Source organism: Carlito syrichta, unplaced genomic scaffold (genome assembly GCF_000164805.1).
Source record: "Carlito syrichta isolate Samal-C Ts95f unplaced genomic scaffold, Tarsius_syrichta-2.0.1 Scaffold303316, whole genome shotgun sequence".
Taxonomy (NCBI): Eukaryota; Metazoa; Chordata; class Mammalia; order Primates; family Tarsiidae; genus Carlito; species Carlito syrichta.
Genome location: NW_007247412.1, coordinates 129,387 through 153,207, shown reverse-complemented (window position 1 = coordinate 153,207; position 23,821 = coordinate 129,387). Strand labels below are relative to the sequence as shown.

General features: G+C 40.3%; 1 protein-coding gene across 5 annotated transcripts in view; it reads left to right on the top strand.

Annotated features, from left to right (window-relative positions):
* PTPN22 (protein tyrosine phosphatase, non-receptor type 22) overlaps positions 1 to 23,821 on the top strand; it is a 72,704-nt gene that overhangs the window by 25,321 nt on the left and 23,562 nt on the right. Inside the window, exons 6-16 of one of the 5 annotated variants that reach the window (XM_008058373.2) lie at positions 516 to 587; positions 697 to 756; positions 1,344 to 1,486; positions 2,133 to 2,199; positions 2,986 to 3,063; positions 5,658 to 5,744; positions 16,801 to 16,877; positions 17,014 to 17,840; positions 19,270 to 19,353; positions 19,510 to 19,556; positions 21,353 to 21,380. In XM_008058373.2, the coding sequence (XP_008056564.1) occupies positions 516 to 587; positions 697 to 756; positions 1,344 to 1,486; positions 2,133 to 2,199; positions 2,986 to 3,063; positions 5,658 to 5,744; positions 16,801 to 16,877; positions 17,014 to 17,840; positions 19,270 to 19,353; positions 19,510 to 19,556; positions 21,353 to 21,380 (1,570 nt within the window). Of the gene's footprint in view, positions 1 to 515; positions 588 to 696; positions 757 to 1,343; positions 1,487 to 2,132; positions 2,200 to 2,985; positions 3,064 to 5,657; positions 5,745 to 16,800; positions 16,878 to 17,013; positions 17,841 to 19,269; positions 19,354 to 19,509; positions 19,641 to 21,352; positions 21,381 to 23,821 lie in introns of all 5 variants that reach the window. The other 4 variants (XM_008058371.2, XM_008058372.2, XM_008058375.2 and 1 more) reach the window with 4 other exon arrangements.

Here is a 23,821-nt window from a genome sequence, read left to right as displayed (position 1 = left end):
GAGCCCAGCAGGTCGAGGCTGCGGTGGCTAGGAGCAGCCACTGCACTCCAGTCTGGGCGAAAGAGTGAGACTCCAACTCAAAAAAAAAGAAGAAAATTTAAAGCTACTTATGTGGCTTGTATTATATTTTTGCTGGACATCAACTGTTCTGCTGTTCACATTTTGCATTGGCAATTTGAATCAAAACCAAGGAAACTTGGTATTTCACTTAGCTTGTGTAGCTGTTATAGTAGACAAATAACTTCTGTTAGTCCTTTTGAAATACTAAAAATAGGTCAAATATCCCCATTTCTACTCTTCAGACTTCTAGGAAGTCTGTAATTTGCATGTCTCTTTATGTTTGATTTCCCATCCTTGGAGATTCCAGTTGGGATTGAAGACCAAGGGGTTAGATAGGCCTAAACCGAGGTGAAGGAAATGGAGCTGAATTTGCTTCTGAATGAGGTAGTGAGTTTTATTTCCCAAGAGACTAGGATACATGGAGAGAAATCACTGCATTCTGCTTTGTGCTACAGAAAAAGTGTGAGCGCTACTGGGCTGAGCCCGGAGAAACGCAGCTGCGGTTCGGTCCTTTCTCCATATCCTGTGTGAGTAGAGCATCTGTTCCTAGTATGGCCGAGCAAAGGCTCCAGGATGTGCTTTAAAGAGAGCTTGCCTTGGACATTACTAATATTTTAATCTCCTTCTCCTTCTTAGGAGGCCGAAAAAAGGAAATCTGATTATATAATCAGGACTCTAAAAGTCAAATTCAACAGTGTAAGTAAAAAACAAGAGTGAAACTCACAAGCCTGTAGAGACCAGGCAGGTCAATCTCTGTGTGGGTGACTGGGGCTGGGCATAGGACAATGGAGAGTGACAGGGCCTCTGATGTCCTGGATAAGTCTCATATTCAAGAGCCCTTCGGTGTAATCTGTGCTCCCCAATCTATTCTACAACATGGCACACGTGTAAAATGGTGTTTGCAGAGTGATTATAGGCTGAACTGTGAATGGAGGCTGGGGACCACACTGAGTGCTCCGGTTGCCCTAGGCTTCTCCAAAGCTGAGGTTTTAATACTATCAGGATGCTTGCAACTCTCATGAGGCCCACCAGCTGGGAAGCTTCGTTTGAGCTATTTTCCTATCTACCTTCTCTTCTGAATGGAACAGATGGGGACAAGCCAGTAGTGAGTGACCTGAAATCACTTTAAATTGTTCTCTGAAAACACTTGGTCACCTGAGACATATGGAGAAGAAAGCAGAGGGAATTGCAAAAAGGACATAGATACAACTTGGTAAAGTCAGACTAATCTTTTGATGGAGTCCTAACCTTGAACTTTCTTTTTATCCTGGCTATTTTGATAGGAAACTCGAACTGTTTACCAGTTTCATTACAAGAATTGGCCAGATCACGATGTGCCTTCATCTATAGACCCTATCCTTGAGCTCATCTGGGATGTGCGTTGTTACCAAGAAGATGACAGCGTTCCCATATGCATTCACTGCAGGTAGGATGCTATGTGTCAACCATCTATCTACCTAGAACAAACCAAATATCAGGGTCTAATTGAAAGGGAAAGGCCAATAGCAGAAACAAACTATTATACATTCGGCCTGAGTATTCAATTCCTTTTTTTCTGGAAATTTACTTGTGATCAGCCCAGCTTTAGGGACTCTTACTCGGAGAAGTCGTCTAGGACCTGTCTTGAGGTTCACCTTGGGAAATGGTAGGGTTTGAAAAGTGTCATTGTTGGTCAGGTGCGGTGACTCAAGACTGTAATCCTGGCACTTTGGGTGGCCGAGGCGAGTGGATTGCCTGAGCCCAGGGGTTTGTGGCCAGCCTGGTCAACTTGGCGAGACCTCGTCTCTACAGTAAATCGAAAAATTATCTGGGTGTGGTAGCACGCCTGTAGTTCCAGCTACTTGGAAGGCTGAGGCAGAAGGATCGCCAGAGCCCAGCAGGTTGATGCTAGGTGGCTGTGAGTGTGCCACTGCACTCCAGTCTGGGTGACGGAGTGAGACTCCAACTCAAAAAAATAAAAGATGTGTCATTGTCTCTAGACTTCTTTCTCAAATCAGATGGTAAGATCTTCCAGTTGCTGTCAATGATCCACCCTCTACAAGCATATATACTACTGTGATCTTTCATTTCAGTGCTGGCTGTGGAAGGACTGGTGTTATTTGTGCTATTGATTATACATGGATGTTGCTAAAAGATGGGGTGAGTTTCTCTCAGCTGGCACTTTCCATGGGCTTACTCCACTGCTTTCAGACTTAGGAGTTGTTTGGTGTTTCAAAGTAGCTATTTTCATGATTCATCTTTTCTAGAAAATTCACTCATAGAACTGCTTGGAGAAGGTTCAACTAGTTCCTAAGCGGTTTCTAAAGTGTGGTCCCCAGACAGGAAGCACCAGCATCAGCTGAGAATTTGTTAGAAATGCAAATTATTGGGCCCCCCCCCCACGGATTACATCAGAAACTTTGGAGGTGGGGCTAGCAGGTTCTCCAGGTGATTCTGATGCACGCTGAAATTTGAGAACTACTGCCCTAAGTCACATGGTTACCCTTCCATTATCCAAATGGCTTTAGTAGGTGGACCCAACTTACCACAATCAAGTTTTGTGTTCCAATCTATATGTCATTTTCAAATGTCCCTAGGAAACGGGAAGTTTAAAATATGGGCTGTGGACCTATCTGCCAACTTCTTTTATTTTATAAAACGCTCACTCTTGCTCATCTACTGAGCCTTGTCTTTCATTATGTCTTTAGTTTGAGACATTTGATGACACTATGTGAAATCATTCTGAAGAATTTCTTCGGGCTTTTCTAGGGAAAACACAAGTGATAAGAAACCTTAAACCTCAATCATTTTATAAATGCATCCTTTTAAAAAAAAATCATCCCATGTTAGAAGAGCAGATGGAGAAGTATAAGGCTATGAAAAAGTGGTAATAATTTATTAACAAAGACTCAAAAGAATAAGATATTTTTCCCTTTAATTTGATAGATAATTCCGGAGAACTTCAGTATTTTTAGTTTGATCCAGGAAATGCGAACCCAGAGACCGTCTTTAGTCCAAACGCAGGTATGAACTCTGGTAAATGAACTAGCATATGTACCTGGGCTTTGCTCCAAGTCTGTGTTTAATGGTAAGGCACCCCAAAACAGTCGACTGCTCAGACATACACCAATTTACTATGAAGTGCTTTCAAGTCCATTGCCATTTTCTCTAACTCTGAATATCCCAGTCCTTTCCCTGTATTCCCTGTCCTGGGTTAAATTCCTTTCATTGCTTATATTTAACTGTTCAGAAAATATTAAGAAACCAAGATGATTTCTTACTTACCAAAGATGTTGGAAAAACAATTCAACAAGCTGTTTGACTTAGAAAGAAATCGCTGGGTCATGTTAGCTTGTTTTGTAGTAATAACATTCATCTCTGAAACCACTAAAAACCAAGGATTTGTCATTTCTACTTCAGGAGGTGGTAACAGACTCTGGAGAATTCAGTCTATGTGCTCATTTTAAGAAACACTGAAAAATAAAAATAATATGGACCGCATTCCTATTACGTAGAGAGAACCACTGTTACTATTTTTCTATAATTTCTCCTGGTCATTATTGTATGCATATTTTAAAAAAACATAATTACAGTCATACTATATTTATGTATCATAATCTTTTAACCCATCCCAGATGTGCCCACATTTGTTCTGTCTGTTAGGAATGCTCTTCCCTTCTCTTCCCGACCCAAATCTCTCAATGTCTCCAATATTAATGACATCCATAGTTCTCCACCAATAATTTCACTCACATTTCTAAGTGGTCTCTATCTTTAATACAGAATGTAGCATTTACCATTCATTCACCAAATGTTTATTGATGTTTATCATGTAACAGGTACCTCTGCCTAATTTGCTAGAATCACTTTTTACTACTTAAATATCAAGAGCCTATGGTTTTTAAAACACAAATGAATGTGCACATAGAATTAGAGATAAAGCAATTGACAATGGCAGTTCAGATATTTTATCTAGAAGTTGTCAATTGAAGGGAAAACTGAAGAGCTTGTTTTACACGGTTTTCCATCAATTGCTGGTGGAAAACATAATTTCTTTTATTTTCTTGACTGTAGGTGTTTTCTATAGTCAACCTTTGAGGGGGAAAGTTTATGAGAAATGAAAGCATTAGCTGATTTAGTGCTGTGAGAGTTGAAAGAAGGCTAACGCATATGAATGCATAAGGACTCCAGGAAGTATGCTAGTTACAGAAATCGTAATACTAAATTAGTAAGACCATACCCCATTTCAAAAAAATCCATTTCAGGACTGCTTTTAAGAATTGGAAGACAGCTGAAAAAGCTTTCACATGTTGGCATTATCAACAACTGACTGAAAAAATATCTTTTTTTTTTGAGTTGGGGTCTCACTCTGTCACCCAGGCTGGAGTGCAGTGGCACGCTCACGGCCATCGTAGCCTCGACCTGCTGGGCTCAGATGGTCCTCCACTTTAGCCTTCCAAGTAGCCTGAACTACAGGTATGCGCCACCATGCCCAGCTAATTTTTTTATTTATTCTAGTGACGAGGTCTTGAACCCTTGGGCTCAGGCAATCTTCTCACCTTTGCCTCCCAAATTGCTGGGATTATAGGCATGAGCACCCCTGAGCTCGGCCTGAACAAATATCTTAACAGCTGTAGCTGCTTTTTCTGAACTACTCAACCCAGGAAATGGCTCTGTACCAGAAGACTGCTTCCTGTCTGATTTTTCTCCCTTAGAAAAATTGAAGAGTGTATCAATGGCTGTGTTGGGTGATACAGACTGCATTGTTTCCTGCTAAAATTATCTTTGAAAAAAATTGTTCTTTATTTGTATAGGACTGTAAAACATTGGGGAAACCGCAGAATAGGCCCATTCAGATAAAGAGTAGATCTCAAATCAAGTGTTTGAGCAGGTAGAGAGGTAAAGCCTTAGTGGTAATAATCCATAAGGCTTATAATAGTAGAGGTCTCATTTCTCTGCAGTGAAAGCATTTTATAACCACAAATGTCCAAACCTTGTTCAGTGGTTTTCTTTGGTAACTTTACTAGGACAAAATTTCAGCAACTTGATCTAAGATCTAAATGATTTAAACTAAGAGTCAGGAGATTCTGTTTCTAAGCCAAGTCCTGGAAATTAGTTCTGAATGACTATGGATAAATTGTCTGAAGATTAAACAGGTACACTACTTTATAGAGTAAATGTGAGGATCAAGTTAAAGAATACATATTGAAGTGATCTATCTTTTCACCAGCCTTGATAAAGAAGAGATAAAGGTGGCTTACAAAAATGAACTCTAGGATGAAATAACAATTTTTAAATGTGGACAAGGAAAACAGAATTAGAAGTATGATGGTAGAGGGAAAGATAAGTAAGCAAGTGAGTTTACAACGTAAAAGAAACATGTCATTAATTAGAGGTATATCAAATATTTAACTATTTCTAGCAGCTTGAAGGTGCTTTGAAATGTGAAGTGGGCTACACAAGTATAAAACATTGTTTTAAGTTTAGTAACTCATGTTGATGGTTCTTTCAGGTCTGCTATATTTAGGATTTCATTGGTGCTCATATTCCTGAAGTTTGGTCCTGTAGTTCACCAGGTTTTTTCTTTTTCATTTGTTCCGGTTTGTGATGCACTCCAGGAACAGTATGAACTGGTCTACAATGCTGTATTAGAACTATTTAAGAGACAGATGGATGTTATCAGAGATAACCACTCTGGAACAGAGGTAAAGTTTAAACTAGATATTATGTCAACATTTTTAAAAATATCAACTTTTGATCAAAGTATCTCAGATTAGCTGCAGGACTTACCGTTTGTCACAACTAGATTGAGAGTGTCAGATGTGTATAGGACTGCACTAAAAATCTGTGGGGAAGGACAAATTAATTTAATGTAATTTAATTTAAAAAATTAATCTCTTACTTAACCTACGGCATACAATTTTCAGCTAAATTTAAAAACAATAGGAGTGATTAAAAGAGCAAATGTAGATTCTGTTCCCATGTTTTAGACAGATGAGTTAGAAGTGATAGTAGCAGCCAGGCTCGGTGGCTCAGCCTGTAATCCCAGCACTTTGGGAGGCCGATGTGAGTGGATCGCCTGAGCCCGTGGGTTTGAGACCCGCCTGGGCAACTTGGCGAGACCTCATCTCTACAATAAATAAAAAAATCAGCCGGGCGTGGTAGCGCGTACCTGTAGTTCCAGCTACTTGGAAGGCTGAGGCGGAGGGATCGCCGGAGCCCAGCAGGTCGAGGTTGCGGTGTCCGGGAGCAGCCACTGCACTCCAGTCTGGGCGACAGAGTGAGACTCCAACTCAAAAAAAAAAAAAAGTGATAGTAGCAAATATAAAATGAAGTCACAGTTGAGTGATTTTTAGGGTTCCACTAGCCTTACTTTGATTATAAATGTCTCATAAACATTTTTTTAATTGGTAAATAAAAACTGTATATTTATGGTGTACAATATGCTTTGATATATGTATACATTGTGGAATGTCTACATCAAGCTGATTAACATACCATTCCTTCACATACTTATCATTTTTGTGATAAGAACATTTAAAATCTACCCTCTTAGTAATTTCCAAGTATACAATACATTGTCATAGCACCATGTAGTACAATAGATCTCTTGAAGGTATTCCTCCCATCTAATGAAGTTTTGTATCCTTTGACCAACATCTCCTCAACCCCACCTCCCCCAACTCTCCCTCCAGACCCTGGTAACTACTGTTCTACTCTCTGCCTCAATTAGTTTGACTGTTTTTTTTTAGAGTTCACATGTAAGTGAGGTCATGCAGTATTTGTCTTTCTGTGTCGGGCTTATTTCATTTAGCATCCATGGTTCCGGGTTCATCCACGTTGTCGCAAATGACAAGATTCTCTTCCTTTTTTTTTTAAGGCTGTACGGTATTCCATTGTGTATATATACCATATTTTTTTTTAATCCATTCATCCACTGATGGACACCAAGGTTGATTCTGTATCTTGGCTGTTGTGAATAATGCTGCAATGACCATGGGAGTGCAGACATCGCTTTGACACAGCGATGTCATTTCCTGTAGATACACACCCAGAAGTCCAATTGCTGGGTCATATGGTAGTTCTATTTTTGATTTTTAAGGACCCTCCATGTTTTTTTCCATAATGGCTGTACTAATTTATATTCCCACCAACACTATACAACTGTTCTCTTTTCCCCATCTTCACTCCAGCACTTGTTATCTTGTTCTTTTGATAGTAGCCATCCTAACAAGTCTGAGATGATAGTTGACTGTGGTTTTAATTTGTACTTCCCTGGTGATTAGTGATGTTGAACAAATACCTGTTATGGCCATTTGTATGTCTTATTTTGAGCAATCTTTTTAGGTCCTTTGTTCATTCTAAAATCAGGTTATTTGTTTTCTTGCTATTAAGTTGAGTTCCTCATATAGTTTGAATATTACCTCTTTGTCAGATGTATTGTTTCTAATTATTTTCTTCCATTTCAAAGGTTGCCTCTTCATTCTGTTGATTGATCTGTTGCTTGCTTTGCACCATTGAATTTTGAGAATATTTTAGAATAGCCAATGAATTTTCAGCTGAAGGTCTAAGATATAAAACAATTATGATTTGGCCAAATGCCAATTTAAAAATACTGAGAATTCTAGGGCATGCCATTTTGATCTCATCACAAAATTGATGTCAAATACTGTGTAATCACAAAGTGCTCGGTTTCGAACAGATCTTAACAAGACAAAATTACTACTTTATCTTCGAGTAACATATACATTTCAATACATGAGCTGAAACTTTGATCAGGAATGAAGTCTCCTACCCACAGTGTCAGTGGAGACCCTGTGTGGGAGCGCAGTTTTCCACCTGGGAGTGAACATAGCACCCCGATGCCTCCTCACTCGAGTGATATCAGAAGTGGCCTAGTGGAGAGTCAGGACTTTCACCATCCTCCAGTGAGGACGAGGCCATCCCACCACAGTGTCAGTGGAGACCATGTGGGGTGCCTCACTACGCTGTCTCCCCTCAAGTGTCCACAAAGGACCTGGTAGAGGCAGAGGACCTGGCAATAGTGAGGCAGCACCTTGTACCCTTTCCTTGGCTAGAGCAGTATCAAAAAGCACCAGCAAAAGAGGAGATTTAACTAAGATCCAGAGTCTCAAAACAATGTGAAAATAAATATTCAGGTTTCAGTTAAAAATCACTTATCACACCAAGAACCAGGAATTTCTCAGACCGAGTCTTAAAAAAGACAATAGGTGACAACACTGAGATGACAGAGGTGTCAGAATGATCTGACAAAGATTTTAAAGTGGGTTCAATGAGCAACTAAAAACATGCTAAAACGGGTCACCCGGCTGCACGGTCCGTGCGGGGCAGAGGGGCGAGGCCAGGACGACTGCCCGGGGCCAGGCGTGTTGCCGCAGGACTGGAGGGCTTGAGGGGCTGCCTCTGAGGCCGTGGATGGGACCCGCAGACCTTTGCATTTAGTGATAGTGAACTCCCCAGGCCTCCTGTGGCCAGTGGCTGAGACCCCCACCCCAGCCCCCTCGGCAGCCCGTGGCGTGCCTCGATGAGGGACACGTGCAGCTTCGTGTTCGCGGTGACCTTCAGACCGCAGAGTCCTAGTGGCTGTGGTCTTAGAGGAGGACGTTTCTCAACCAGGAAGAAAGAACTCAAATCACTCTATAAAAAAGATACCTGCACACGTCTGTTTATCACAGCAGTGTTCACAATAGCAAGCACGTGGAACTAACTGTGCTGCCCATCTAAAGAGGACTGGATGAAAAAAATGTGGTACATATGCACGATGGAATATTAAGCACCCATAAAGAAGAACAGATCATGAACTTCACAGCAACTTGGATGGAATTCGAGTTTATAAAACTGAGTGATCTTTCACAGAAACAAAGGTCTGAGTATCACATGTTCCCACTCATAAGTGGGCCCTGAACATCTACCATACTACTATAGGAAGAGGAGTAGTTGATATCTGCCTGGGCAAGGGGGACACACTTCATCAGCAAGGGCACCTGCACAATGAATATTTGTATCCCTAATCCTGAATTGTACCCCACAATTTTAAAATAAAAATCATTGTAATAAAAAGAAAAGAAAGACTGGGCCTGCCACACGTGCCTGGGAGACACCATCTCCTGCTGACTCTGCAGCTAACTACGTCTGGCCAAGTGGGCCAGCATATTCTTAGTCCCAGTTAATTTTTACTTTCTCACCACTTTACCCTTGGCAGCGAGGAGAGCTTCCCTGAGCAGTGGAGGAGGGTCCTGGTCACTCTCCATGCTCATGACATTGGTGCCAAGGGACAGAAAGCAGAGCAGTGGTTGCTGGGCTGGCTGAAAAGCAGCAAGGGAATCCTAGAGGCTGAGGAAAGCATTGTGTGACCTTTTCTTTTTGAGGCGGAGTCTTACTCTGTCGCCCAGGTTGGAGTGCAGCCGCACGCTCATGGCCATCGCAGCCTTGACCTGCTGGGATCTGGCAATCCTTCTGCCTCAGTCTTCCAAGTAGCTGGAACTACAGGTGGGCGCCACCAGGCCTGGCTAATTTTTATTTGTTGTACACATGAGGTCTGGCCAAGTTGCCCAGGCTGGTTTTGAACTGCCGGGCTCAGGCAATCCTCTCATCTCAGCCTCCCAAAGTACTGGGATTACAGGTGTGAGTCACCTCGCCTGGCTCTTTTTTTTTTTTTTTTTTTTTTTAGTTTTATTATAGAGACGTGGGTTACACGTGAGGATTTGCTACATAAGTAGGTTGTAGACAGGTGAAGTTTGGGCTTCCAACTGGCCCTCACTCCCCTGTTAGTGGTCCGGGTACCCTTTGTGTTGTCATGCGCTGCCCACCTAGCAATGCCCAGTGAATGCCAATCCCTCCCTTGTGCTCAGGTGACTAGTGTTCAGGTCCCACTTACGACTGGAAATATGCTATTCGGTTCCTTGTTTCTGTAGTCTGATGGTCTCCAGCTCCATCCGATTTGCTGTGAAGTCCATGATTTTGTTATTTATGGCGGAGTGTGTATATATCACATATTCTTTATCCAGTCCACTTTCCATGGGCAGTAGGGTTGCTTCCATGTTTTTGCTATTGTGAATAGAGTGGCAATAAACATGCACGTGGCAAAAAAAAAAAAAAAAAGCTAAAACAAATAAAAAATAGAAAGCCTCAGCAGAAAAAGTCTCAGTAAAACAAAAAAAAAATCCAAAAAACCAAAATATAAAGAGAACCACATGGAAATTTTAGAATGTAAAAATACAGTAATTGAAACAAAATAGCTCAGTAGATCAGTTCAACGACAGAGGTAAGGGTACAGAGGAAATAATTGACAAACTGAAAGGTAAAACAATAGAAATTGCCCAGTCTGAACAACACAGATAACACAGACAGAAGTAAAGAAAGAAAGAAAGAAATAAACAAACAGATCCTCAGGGAACTAAGAGACTCTAACAAAAAAAAATCTAGCATTGTGTCATCAAAGTCCCAGAAGGAGAGGATGAAGAGAGTGGGGTTAAAAAATGTCCTGGAAGATGCACCCTAACTTAACTTTTGTAAACCAAAGACAAAAGTTCTAGAGAGCAGCCAGAAAAAATGACACCTTAACTGTAGGAAGAAAATAATTAGAGTGACAGCAGTTTCTCACCGGAAACCATAGCGACCAGAAGCACAATATTTTTCATGTGATGAAAGACAAGTACTTTCAAACCAAAACTCTACATTCAGTGAAAATACCCTTCAGGAATGAAGGGGAAATCAAGACATTATGCAATGAAAAAAAGTTAAGAGAATTTGTTACCAGTAAACCTACCCTAAAAAAAAAAAAGAATGGCAAAGGGAACTTTCTAACCAGAAAGGAAAAGATGAAAGAAGGAAGAACATGATAAGAAAACACCTGGGTAAATATCATAGGCTTTCCTTCCCCTCTTGAGTTTTATAAATTATGTTTGAACATCGCAGCAAAACATAACACTGTCTGTTGTGGTTCTAAATGTATTAGAAGAAATATTTTACAGGAGGAGAGTCAGATACATAAAGGAAGGTAAGGTTTCTATACTTGCACTGGTAAAATGGCAACACCAGTAGACTGTGACATCTTACAGTGCCATCATTAAAAAGCCTATACTAAGAGATTCACTAAGAAACACTATAGGTAAATCAAAATAATATTCTAAAAAATTCAGGTTTGAGAAAAAGCCAGGAAAGAAAAATGAGAAACAGAAAGGACAAATCGAAAATTAAGAATAACATAGCAGAATTAAGCCCCAGTATATCCATAATTACATTAAATACAAATTATCTAAATACACTGGTGGCACAGTGAATTGCCAGGCTGGCAGAGTAAATAAGAAACACAATTCAGCTATATGCTATGAGAAACTCATATATATATGAGAAACACATTTCAAATATATAGATTGGTTGACACTAAAAAAATGGAAAAAAGATATATCATGTAAACATGAGTCAAAGGAAAGCAAGAGTGGCTATATTAATATTGAATAGGAAAAAAAATATATATCAAATAGGCCAGGTGAGGTGGCTCATGCCTATAATTCCAGTACTTTAGGAGTCTGAGATGAGAGGATTGCCTGAGCCCACAGGTTCGAGACCAGCTTGGGCAACTTGGCAAGACCTCATCTCTACAATAAATCAAAAAATTAGCCAGGCGTGGTAGTGTGTGCCTGTAGTTCCAGCTACATGGAAGGCTGAGGCAGAAGGATAACCTGAACCTAGCAGGTCGAGGCTGCGGTGGCTGCGAGCATGCCACTGTACTCCAGCCTGGGCGCAGAGTGAGACTCCACTTAAAATAATAATAATAATAATAATAATCAAATAAAGTAGACTTCAGAGCAAAGAAGATTATCAGAAATAGGGAAAGACAATATATAATGATAAAAGGTTCAGTCCACTAGTAAGGCATAACAGTCCTAAATGTGCATGTTCCAAACAACGAAGCTGCGAAACATGTGAAGAAAAACTGATGGAACTTAAAGGAGAAATAGATAATCTACAGTCATAGCTGGAGACTTCAATCCCTCTGTCAACAACTGATAGAACAACTAGACAAAAAATCAGCAAAGATACATGTGAACTCAACACCATCAACTAAGATTGAATAGACATTTATAGAACACTCCACCCAACAACATAAGAATACATATTCTTTTCAAGTATCCATGGAATATATATGCTAAGATAGATTATATCCTGAGCCATATAACAAATCTTAAAAATTTTAAAGAGGCTGGGCATGATATCACATGCCTGTAAACCCAGTACTTTAGGAGGCTGAGACAGGAGGATTACTTGAGCCCAGGATTAAAGACCAGACTAGACAACATAGCTAGACCTCATCCTTATAAAAAATTTTTAAAAAATTTAACCAGATATGGTGGCACTCCTATAGTCTCAGCTACTTGGGAGGCTGAAGTGGAAAGATTGCCTGAGCTCAAGTGGTCGAGGCTGCGGTGAGCCATGATCATGCTGCTACATTCCAGCCTGGGTGACAGAGTGAGACCCCCAACTCAAAAAAAATAAAAATAAAAAATAAATATTATATATATTCTTTCTTTTTATACATGCATATTCTCTACTGCAATGGAATCCAACTAGAAATCAGAACAGAAAAATATACAAATACTTGGAAACCCAACTACACTCCTCTAAATAATCCATTTGATCTAAGAGGATGTCTCAAGGAAAATAAAGATACACATTGAACTGAACATACAACATATCAAAATGTATGGGGCAGAGCTATAGCTATATGAAGATGGAAATTTATAGTGCTAAATGCATACACTAGAAAACGGCCTCAATAATCTAAGATCTAGCTTCAAGTCTATAGAAAAAGAGAAATAAAAAAGAGCAGAAATCAATTAAATTGAAAACAAGACTAATAAAGAAAACCAGAAATATCAAATAATTGGTTCCAATAAGATTGACAGTCCTCCAAATATACAGACCAATATCTGGAATGAAATGAGAGCTATCACTACAGGTCCTACAGATATTGGAATGCTAATAAAAGAATAGTATGAGTATTTCTACCCACATAAATTTGACGACTTGCACTGGTAAAATGGCAACACCATTTCTCAAATGCAATCTACCACAATTCACTCAGCATAACATAGATAATGAATAGCACCTTAATTATCAACAAAATTGAATTTGTCGTTTAAAAACTTCCAAAAAAGAAATCTCCAGGCCAATGTAGTTTCACCAGAAAATTCTGCCAAATGAAATTAACGCCAATATCATATAGTCTGTGCTAGCAATTAGAAGAGGAGGAGATACTTTCCAATCAATTATTATTATTTTTGAGTTGGAGTCTCACTCCGTCACCCAGGCTGAAGTGCAATGGCACACTCAACGCCACCCCAGCGTCGACCTGCTGGGCTCCAGTGATCCTTCCGCCTCAGCCTTCCAAACAGTCGGAACTATAGGTGTATGCTACCACACCTGGCTACTTTTTTGATTTATTGTAGAGATGGGGATCTCATCATGCTGCCCAGGCTGGTCTTGAACCCCCGAGCTCAGGCAATCCTCTTGCCTTGGCCACTTAAAGTGCTGAGTTTACAGGCTTGAGCCACCGTGTCTGGCTTCCAATTAATATTTTTATTGTGGTAAAATGTGTATATCACTTTACCATTTTAACCATTGTTAAGTGTGCGATACAGAGTCATTAAATACATTTACAATGTTGTGTGACCATCACTATTTCTGGAACTTGATCATCCTAAACAGAAACTCTGTATCCATTCAACTCTAACTCCTCATTCTGTCCTCCCACTGACCCCTGACAACCACTATTCTATTTTATTTTATTTTTTTGGTGATTAGGAGTCTCACTTCGTTGCCCAGGCTGGAGTGCAGTGGCACACTCATGGCCACCCCAGCATCGACCTATGGGGCTCCAATGATCCTTCCACCTCAGCCTCCCAAGTAGCCAGAACTACAGATGCGCACTACTGCGCCCAGCTAATTTTTTTTATTTTATTATAGAGACAAGGTCTCGCCCAGTTGCCCGGGTTGGTCTCGCCTCGGCCTCCCAAACTGCTGGGAATACAGGCTGAGTCACTAAGCCTGGCCCACCATTCTATTTTCTATCTTCATGAATTTGACTACTTTTTGTACCTCATATAAGTGGAATATGCAATATTTGTTCTTTTGTGGCTGGCTTATTTTCTAGTCTAATGTCCTCAAGATTTATCCATGTTGTAACATGTGCCAGAACTTCCTTCTTTTTTAAGGCTGAGTAATATTCCATTGTATACATTTACACACACACACACACACACACACACACACACACACACACACTCACACACACAATTACCCAACATTTTGTTTATTCACTTGAGTTTCTTCCACCTGCTGGCTATTGTGAGTAATGCTGTCCTGAACATGGGTATACAAATATCTCTTTAGTATCCTTGCTTTTATTTCTTTGGGGTATATAACCAGAGTGGATTACCTATGATAATTCTATGTTTGGTTTTCTTGATGACTAGCCATACTGATTTTCATAGCAGTCGCACCATTTTACATTCCTACCAGTAGCACACAAGGATTCCAATGTCTCTACATCCTCGTCAACATTTTTATTTTCTGTTTCCACCCCCCCTCGGTGGTAGCCATCCTAATAGGTTTCATACCTAGTAGTATCTCATTGTGGTTTTGATTTGTATTTTTCTAACGATTAGTGATGTTAAACATCTTTTTGTGTGCTAAGTGGCCATTTGTATATCTTCTTTGGAAAGGTAGCTCTTCGAGTCCTTTGCCCATTTTTGAATTGGGTGGTTATTTTGTTGCTGAGTTTTTGGAGTTCTTTATATATTCTGGATACTAATCCCTTATCAGATATGTAATTTGCAAATATTGTCTTCCATTTTACGAGTTTCCTTTTTACTCTGCTGATTGTGTCCTTTGTCTTCGTTTTTAGTTATGATAAAGTTCAATTTGGTTTTGTTGTTTGTGCCTTTGGTCATATCTAAGAAATCATTGCCAAATCTAATGTTATGAAGCCTTTCCCCTTATGTTTTCTTCTAACAATTTTATAGGTTTACCTCTCATGTTTAAGCATTTGATCAATGTTTGAGTTAATTTTTGTATACACTGCAAGGGTCAAACATCATTCTTTTGCAGGTGTATATTCAGGTTTTTCCAGAACAGTTTGTTGAAAAGATTGTCCTTTCTCCATTGAATGATCTTTGCTCTTTTGTCGAAAATCAACTGCCCACATATGTGAAGGTTTATTTCTAGCATCTGCTATTCTATCTCACTGGTCTATGGTTTATATTCTATACCAGTACCACACTACTTTGGTTATTGTTGTTTTGTAGTAAGTTTTGAAATCAGGAAGTATAAGTCCTCCAATTTTGTTCTTCTTTTTCAAGATCATTTTGGGTATTTAGTGTCCCTTGAGGTTCCATGAATTATAGTCTGTTTAGTGTGTGTGTGTATATATGCTTCTGTAAAAATACTATTGGGCTTTTGATAAGAATTGCATTGAACCTGTAGATCACTTTGGGTAGTATTATATCTCAATAATAATTCTTCCACTCCTTGAACACAGACTGTCTATTTATGTCTTGTTTAATTTCTTTCATCAATGCCTTATAGTTTTCAGTATACAATTCTTTTGCCTCCTTGATTAAATTTATTCCTAAGTAATTGCTATAAAGAAAATAGAGGCCTGATGCAGTGGCTCATGCCTGTAATGCCAACACTTTGAGAGGCTGAAGCAGAAGGATTGCTTGAGCCCAGGAGTTCAAGACCAGCCTGGGCAGTATAGTGAGAACCTATCTCTACAAAAATTAAGACTTAGCTGGGCATGGTGGTGTACAACTGTAGTCTAGGCTACTCAGGTGGCTGAGGCAGGAGGATCACTGCATGAGCCTGGGAGTTTGAGACTGTTGTGAGCCATGGTCATGTCACTGTACTCCAGTCTGGATGACAGAGTAAGACCCCGACTCAAAAAAGAAAGAAAGGAGAGAGAGAGAGAAATAGAAAGTAGAAAGAAAGATTGAAGCCAGGTGTAGCGGCATATGCCTGTGGTCCCAGTTACTCAGGAGGTTGAGGCAGAAGGATCTCCTGAGCCCAGGAATTCAAAGTCAGCCTGGGCAACACAACAAGACTCATTTCTAAAAAAAAAAAAAGAAAAGAAAAGAAAGAAAGAAAAGAAAGAGAAGAAAAGCAAAGAAAGATCAAGAGTGGCTAGACAGATGTGGAAGTGTGACTTTAGTATGGGTGGTCAGGGAAGCTCCCTTATGTCGCTATGCAAAATCTGGAGCAAAAGTATATCAAGTGTAAAGGCCTTGAATTGGAAACGAGTTTGCCATGCTGACAGAATGCAAGAAAATCAATGCACTTGAAGCAGGGTGAGAAGGAAAAGAATAGAACAACATGAGATAGGTACAGGGACCTAATAAGCACCTATTCTTTTTAAGGGCTGAGATGCTGAAGTTTCTGAAGGTGGAGTGTTCTTGACACTGAAGTTACCCCCAAGAACATTTTTAAATTCCCACATTTGAAAAGATGATGATATAAGCAAATCCTTTCTAGTTTCTATAATACTATTAGTCTTTTCTTCTGTTTACTTTGATCTCAGTATACGGACAAGCTCTTTCTGGGTTTAATATTTTGGGAGCTCACCTAGCTCATGAATTATTTTAAATCCATATTTTTCTTAAACATTATTTTTTGGCCTTCTAACTATGAAAATATCTCATTGACATTGCTTCACTAAAAACCAATCTCTGACTTGTTTTAAAGAGTCGAGCAAAGTCTTCAATTCCTGAGCAAAATTGTCCTCTACAAGCAGACTCTTATTTTCCTCATTTACCAAAAAGGTGAGTACGATTTTACATATCTACATGTTGACTAATTGTGTCTGGGAGATGAATTCCATTCTTAGACTCCATTTTGAGGCTAGGTAGAGGCCTTCTGGGGATAGAGTACTATCATCGCCCTTTCTTTTTGTTTTAGCACCGTGAAAGAAGAAAACATAATGAACCAACGGAGCAAGCAAAGGACAACAGTGGAAAATGCAGATGCTGCTTCCTTGGACTTTAGGACTCATGGAATAAATGCAAAGGAAGGGCTAGTTTTGTGCCCTGCTAAATCGAGCACTTCTTTTGACTTTTTGGAGCTAAATTACGGTTGCAACAAAAATGCTGATACAACCGAAAAATGGCAGACAGGGGCATTTCCAATAGTTGGGGAACCTCTTCAGAAGCATCGAAGTTTGGATTTGAGCTCTATTTCGTTTGGGACATGTAGTCATTCTAAACCTGGAAATGCAGTAGGAAGATACTTTCATTCAAAGGGGCCGATAATACGGACAAAATCGACTCCTTTTGAATTGATACAGCAGAGAGAAACCAAGGAGAAACCAAACATCAAGGAAAATGTTTCTTATTTGGAATCTCAACCATGTGATACTTGTCTTATGGAGTTGCAGGCTCAAAAAGTGACGCATGTTTCTTCAGCAGAACTGAATGATTCACTGCCGAATGATTCTACACACCAAATGTGTAACACCTCTACTGTAAAGCAAGAACCTAGTGGTTTTAGTGCATATTCTTACACGTCTTTAGCAAAAGACCCTTATTTTTCATCACTGCCTCCAAGCAGCACCGGTTCTAAGATGTCTCTTGATGTACCTGAGAAGCAAGATGGAACTGTTTTTCCTTGTCCTTTGTTGCCAAAATCCTCCACAACCCTGCTTTCTTACTGCAGTTTAAAAGATTCCTTAGCACCAAATCCTCCAACCAAAGTTCTCACACCACTGAGCCAAGAGGTGGCTATAGTGGGTAAGTTATTTTTTAAAGTAAGAAATACAGTTTTGGTTTTTTAAATATGGAAAATAGATACAAAGTATTCCATATTTTTATAGAATGTTAAAATATTCTTTCTACCCTTTCTTCTCTGCTTCCTTCTCTTTCTTTTCTTTTCTTTTCTTTTTTTTTTTGAGTTGGAGTCTCACTCCTGGCTGGAGTGCAGTGGCACGCTCACAGCCACCCAACGTTGTGCAATCCTTCTGCCTCAGCCTTCCAAGTAGCTGGAACTATAGGCACGCACTACCACACGCAGCTTATTTTTTAAATTTATTGAAGAGACAAGGTCTCACCAAGTTGCCAGGCTGGTCTCGAATCCCTGGGCTCAGGAAACCCTCTCGCCTTGGTCTCCCAAAATTCTGGGATTTCAGGCTGAGCCATTGCACCCAGTCATGTTCTGCTCTTGTTTTACAACTTAAAGGTATTTTATTTTTCTATACCTGTAATACCTCAGACCTCTCTGAACATCAACATCATTAAAAAAACAAATTCTATTTTAAGGGATTTTAGCAACATTGATATGTGTGCCATCTGGTGGCAATTTCTTATAATAGCAGTTACAATTTTCTGTTTCTTTTTTCTTTTTTTTTTTTTTGAGGTGTAGTCTCACTCGGTCGCCCAGACTGGAGTGCAGCGGCCGCTCCCGGCCACCGCAGCCTCGACCTGCTGGGCTCCGGCGATCCTTCTGCCTCAGCCTGCCAAGTAGCTGGAATTACAGGCACGCGCTACCACGCCCGGCTGATTTTTTGATTTGTTGTAGAGATGAGGTCTCGCCAAGTTGCCCAGCCGGGTCTCGACCCACGGGCTCAGGCAGTTTACTCACCTCAGCCTCCCAAGGCGCGGGATTACAGGCTGAGCCACCAAGCCTGGCTACAATTTTCTATACAAATTCTGGATGTTTTTATAGAAATATCGAAAACTGTGTTACACTATTGCTTTATAAAAAGGAAAAATATCCATATTCTTGGGTTCTGTGTAGAATGAAGAGGTACTAAAATCTTTATGGTTTTATCTCCTGTGTAACTGAATCTTTGGTATGGGCACATCAAAGTGTTTTATAGTGGTTTATTACACATTCTGCATAAAACAAAAGGAAAGAATTATATTAAAAAAACCATAGCTTCCTAAATTATTATACAGTGTTTTATATTATGTTAACTGATACTCAGTGACTCAATCCAAATACTTTTGGGCTTTTAAAATTCCGAAGAATAACAAAAACCTCCTGAACAAGAGAATTTATGTTGCTTTTTCCTGAAATGAACAAGTACCAATTTAACTATTGTTAAAGGTGTTTAATGGAATTTAAGTATAAATTCTGTTATGTTTATATTTAATATTAGCTTATAATACTTTGGATTGTTCTAATTAACAATTCTGATTATATTTCTGACAATCCGGATAGCAGCTGCTCCAAGGATAGATGATGAAATTCCACCTCCCCTTCCTGAACGGACGCCAGAATCATTTATTGTGGTAGAGGAAGCTGGTGAGTACAGTTCAGTAAGTATAAAATAAGTATGGATTAACAAGATTACATCTTAGGTCCAGTCAGCGTTTTTAATGTGCTATTTGCTGAGCAGCATTTGATGTCTAAAAGATTGTCACCACTCCTAAGAACTGGACCATATTCATTTTCCTCCAGGAGACTTCTCACCAAGTGTTCCCAAATCCTTATCCTCAGCTGTGAAGGTAAAAATTGGAACATCACTGGAATGGAGTGGAACATCTGAACCAAAGAATTTTGATGACTCCATAAGACTTAGACCAAGCAAGGTCAATACTTGTTTTTCTGACTCTACTCATTTGGATTCAACAGACTATAGTTCTCTTTCTGGCGTTTTTAATATTATCATTCAACAAATACTAAGCACATTGTAAATTTGAGACAACATGCTAGAAGATATGGGGATATAAAAGATGTATAAGTCAATTCTTGCTTGTAAAAGCATAGAGTCTAGTTGTGGATATATAGAATGTGCACAGAGGTCTTTATTTTTGTGTATGTTCATTATAACAGGGTAAATATGCCATATGTAAGATAGAGAAATTCAAGTGTGGGAGATCCCTTCGGGTTGGAAGTAATCAAGGAAGATTTCATGAAGGAGGACATATCTGAGCTGATTCCTGAAGTATAGTTAAGGCAAAAATAAATGTTTCATAGGTAGGTAGCTTGTTCACTGTAGTCATTTGGCAGGCTGTGTCATATTAGCTGTGATAACACGTTATAGGAAATGATTTCTTTTGAATGACAGATGTGCATGTTTTTTAAGTGTAGATGTTTTAGAATAATGTTTCCTGCTTCTGGAAGAAAAGTCTACACTTCTAATAAAGTTATGTGCATTTCTATATATTCTGTGAACCAATTATCTTTTTTGTGTGTGTGTTGGAGTCTCACTCTGTCGCCCAGGCTGGAGTGCAGTGGCATGTTCACCGCCACCCCAGCGTCGACCCACTAGACTCCAGCAATCCTTCCGCCTCAGCCTTCTAAGCAGCTGGAACTACAGGCATGTGCTACTACGCCCGGCTAATTTTTGATTTATTGTAGGTCTCGCCAAGTTGCCCAGGTGGGTCTCGAACCTGCAGACTCAGACTCAGGCAATACACTCGCCTCGGTCTCCCAAAGTGCTGGGATTACAGGCTGAGCCATCGAGCCTGGCCGAACCAATTATTTTAGAACTTCAGAGATCAGAAAAGTAATTAACGGCCAGGCATGGTGGCTCATGCCTACAATCCCAGCACTTTGGGAGGTCGAGGAGGGGGATCGCTTGAGCCCAAGAGTTCAAGACCAGCCTGGGCAACATAGCGAGACCTCGTCTTTACAAAAAGTTTCTAAAAAATTAGCTGGGGATGGTGGCTTGTGTCTGTAGTTCCAACTACTCCAGGAAAGGTGGGGAGCTGAAGATGGGAGAATTGCCGGAGCCCAGGGGTCAAGGCTGAGGTGAACCATGACTGTGCACTTCAGCCTGGGTGACAGAGTGAGATCTCGACTTAAAAAAATAATTGCAGCCGGGCTCGGTGGCTCAGCCTGTAATCCCGCGCCTTTGGGAGGCTGAGGTGAGTGGATCTCCTGAGCCCGTGGGTTCGAGACCCGCCTGGGCAGGCGAGACCTCATCTCTACACTAAAATCAAAAAATTAGCCGGGCGTGGTAGCGCACGCCTGTAATTCCGGCTACTCGGAAGGCTGAGGCGGAAGGCTCGCCGGAGCCCAGCAGGTCGAGGCTGCGGTGGCTGGGAGCAGCCACTGCACTCCAGTCTGGGCGACAGAGTGAGACTCCAACTCAAAAAAAAACAACAACAACAAAAAACTGCTGTAAATGTTAAGGATGTCTTTTCATAATTCTGCACACTCAGAAATTAGGGAAGATAGGGTCTATGGTTCATAACTATCTCTATAAGTATATGAAATATAATCTAAAAAATGCCATTTTTTTGCTTTTGCATAATTTGTAGTTCTTATTTCATTTTTCCTTTCTTTTTTCTTTTAGAGTGTAAAACTCCGGAGTCCCAAATCAGGTAAAAATTTATCTTGGATTTAGATGACATTTAGCCCTAATAGTTTGTATTATAAGAATGGCTCATTAAGTTTTAAGTAGTTTGCCTCAGGAGGCTACTTGATTCATTGGTATCAGAGACTGGTTTGTGAAAGATTATTTTTCCACAGATCCAGGGGTGGGAGTGGGGGTGGTTTGGGGATAATTCAAACACATAACCTTTACTGTGTACTTTATTTATATTATTATTACAATGTAATATATAATTAAATAATTCTACAACTCATCATAATGCAGAATCAGTGGGAGCCCTGAGCTTGTTTTTGTGCAACTAGACCATCCTGTCTGACGGTGATGGGTAACAGTGACACCCGAAATGTGTTGCTTATGTCCTGTCTACTCCGTAATCTCTTTTTTGTTGCTGCCATTGCAGAAAACCCTGCTTCACAAAAATAGATGTTGGAAATGGAAGCAGACTTTTCAGTGCTTTTGTGGCAACCTCAGGCTATTCCACCTTGACTTTACTCCAGAACATATGGAGATTTGAAGTTGTCTCAAACATACTTTTAAGGCCACCGTCATTTGTGATCTCAAGTAGATGATCCTCTTCTAGCATGGGACAAAGTCGATTCACTTGGCTTATTCACAAATGGGTCATGGATTCATTCCTTCCCAATTCAAGGGTCTTTGTGGTTGGGAAGTAATGCTCAAACTCTTTTGAAAGCTGAGATAGGTGGCCAGGCATGGTGGCTCACGTCTATAATCCCAGTACTTTGGGAGGCCAAGGTGAGAAGATTGCCGGAGCCCATGGGTTCGAGACCAGCATGGGCAACTTGGCAAGGCCTTATCTCTACAATAAACCAGAAAAATTAGCTGTGCATGATGACACATGCCTGTAGTTACAGCTATTTGGAAGGCTGAGGCATAAGGATCACCTGAGCTCAGCAGGTTGAGGCTGCAGTGGCCACGAGCATGCCGCTGCACTCTAGTCTGGGTGGCAAAGTGAGACTCCTACCAAAAAAAAGAAAGCTGAGATGGGTGATCATGCACCAGCTGGGAGAAAGAAGACCCTGGCTCAGTCTCTTTCAAAAATGTGTATAAAAAAATTCCAGTGTTCACTCGTCAGCCCCATAATTCCAGTCTGGCTTTGAATGTAGCCACTTTATCTGCCAACCTGAACACAGTTGTCATTCTCCCCTGAAGAGACAATGAACTCCCCGGAGTTCGTTGAGCAGGTTCAATATGTCACACAAGCAAGCAAGTTTTTAGGCCCCCATTCTGTGTCACTGAAATGCGCTGCCAGTGGTGACTGTTTTTCTAAAAGAAACCTTGGAGTGGCTTTCATGACTCAAAAACTCTAGCCAATGATCTACCTTGAAAAAACCATCTCACTTCTGGGGATGAGAGAAGACACTTGTACTCTGTGTCCATCACCTCACAGAGCTGTATGAACAGACATGATGCTAGGGGCATGTACTTTAATGTGGTTGAAAATTTTAATCACATCCTACAAAACATTGTTAAGTGCAGGTGGCATTTTTTGGCTAGCCAGCATTTCTCTATGGATGACACAGTGCATAGACTCACGTTCAAAAGCAACCTCTGAGACTAGAGAGCCATCCGGTCATGGCAGCCGCTCTGTCCAGGCAGATACCAACACAAAATGATCAGTTCAGTTTACCTGATATGTAATTATTTAAAGACTTGAATAGTTCTGCAGCCGTGGTATTGGTGGGCAACAAAAGTACTCATAACATATCCTCGTGAACATCCTCCTGAAAAATCTATCACACAAAACAAGCATTGTTGCCTTATTGTCAACAGTGGTAGACTTGTCAACCTGGATTGTGTACCATGACTCATTAATCCTCTGCTAAATATCCTCTGCTGTTTCATCAGTTCATCTAGTTATGGTGCTAGTCAAAAGAGGAACACATGCCATCTTTTGAAATGCAGCCTCTCCTAAAAGTTCACAACAAATGTCCTTAGCAGCAGGTAGGAACAACTCTTCAATAGTAAAGGGCTTCTTAGCTTTAGCAATGTGGTTAGCTATTAAGAATGGTGCTCTCAGTACAGACACATTGATGAAGTGATGACCTTCAATAATTACTTCTGTTCTTTGTGTTCACATTTGTTTCTTTTGAAAAACTCCAGAGGCTTGTTTTTTTTAATGCAGGGTGCTTGGTCTCCATGTGGTAAAGCAGTTTTGAAGGTTTCATGGCTTCACTGGATACCTGATTCTCACATATTACACAAAGTGGTTTTGGAGAATGTGAATCAGTTGTTGCAATGAACCTGTAATTTAAGTATGGCTATTGGTGTTTTCTTTTAAATACAGCTTTCTTTTTGCTGGCAATCTTAGAGTCTTCTGTGGTCTCATCATTGGGTCTTTCCCCCTTTTCAAAGAAGCTTGCAAGTGACTTTTTTTTTTTTGAGTTGGAGTCTCACTCAGTCGCCCAGACT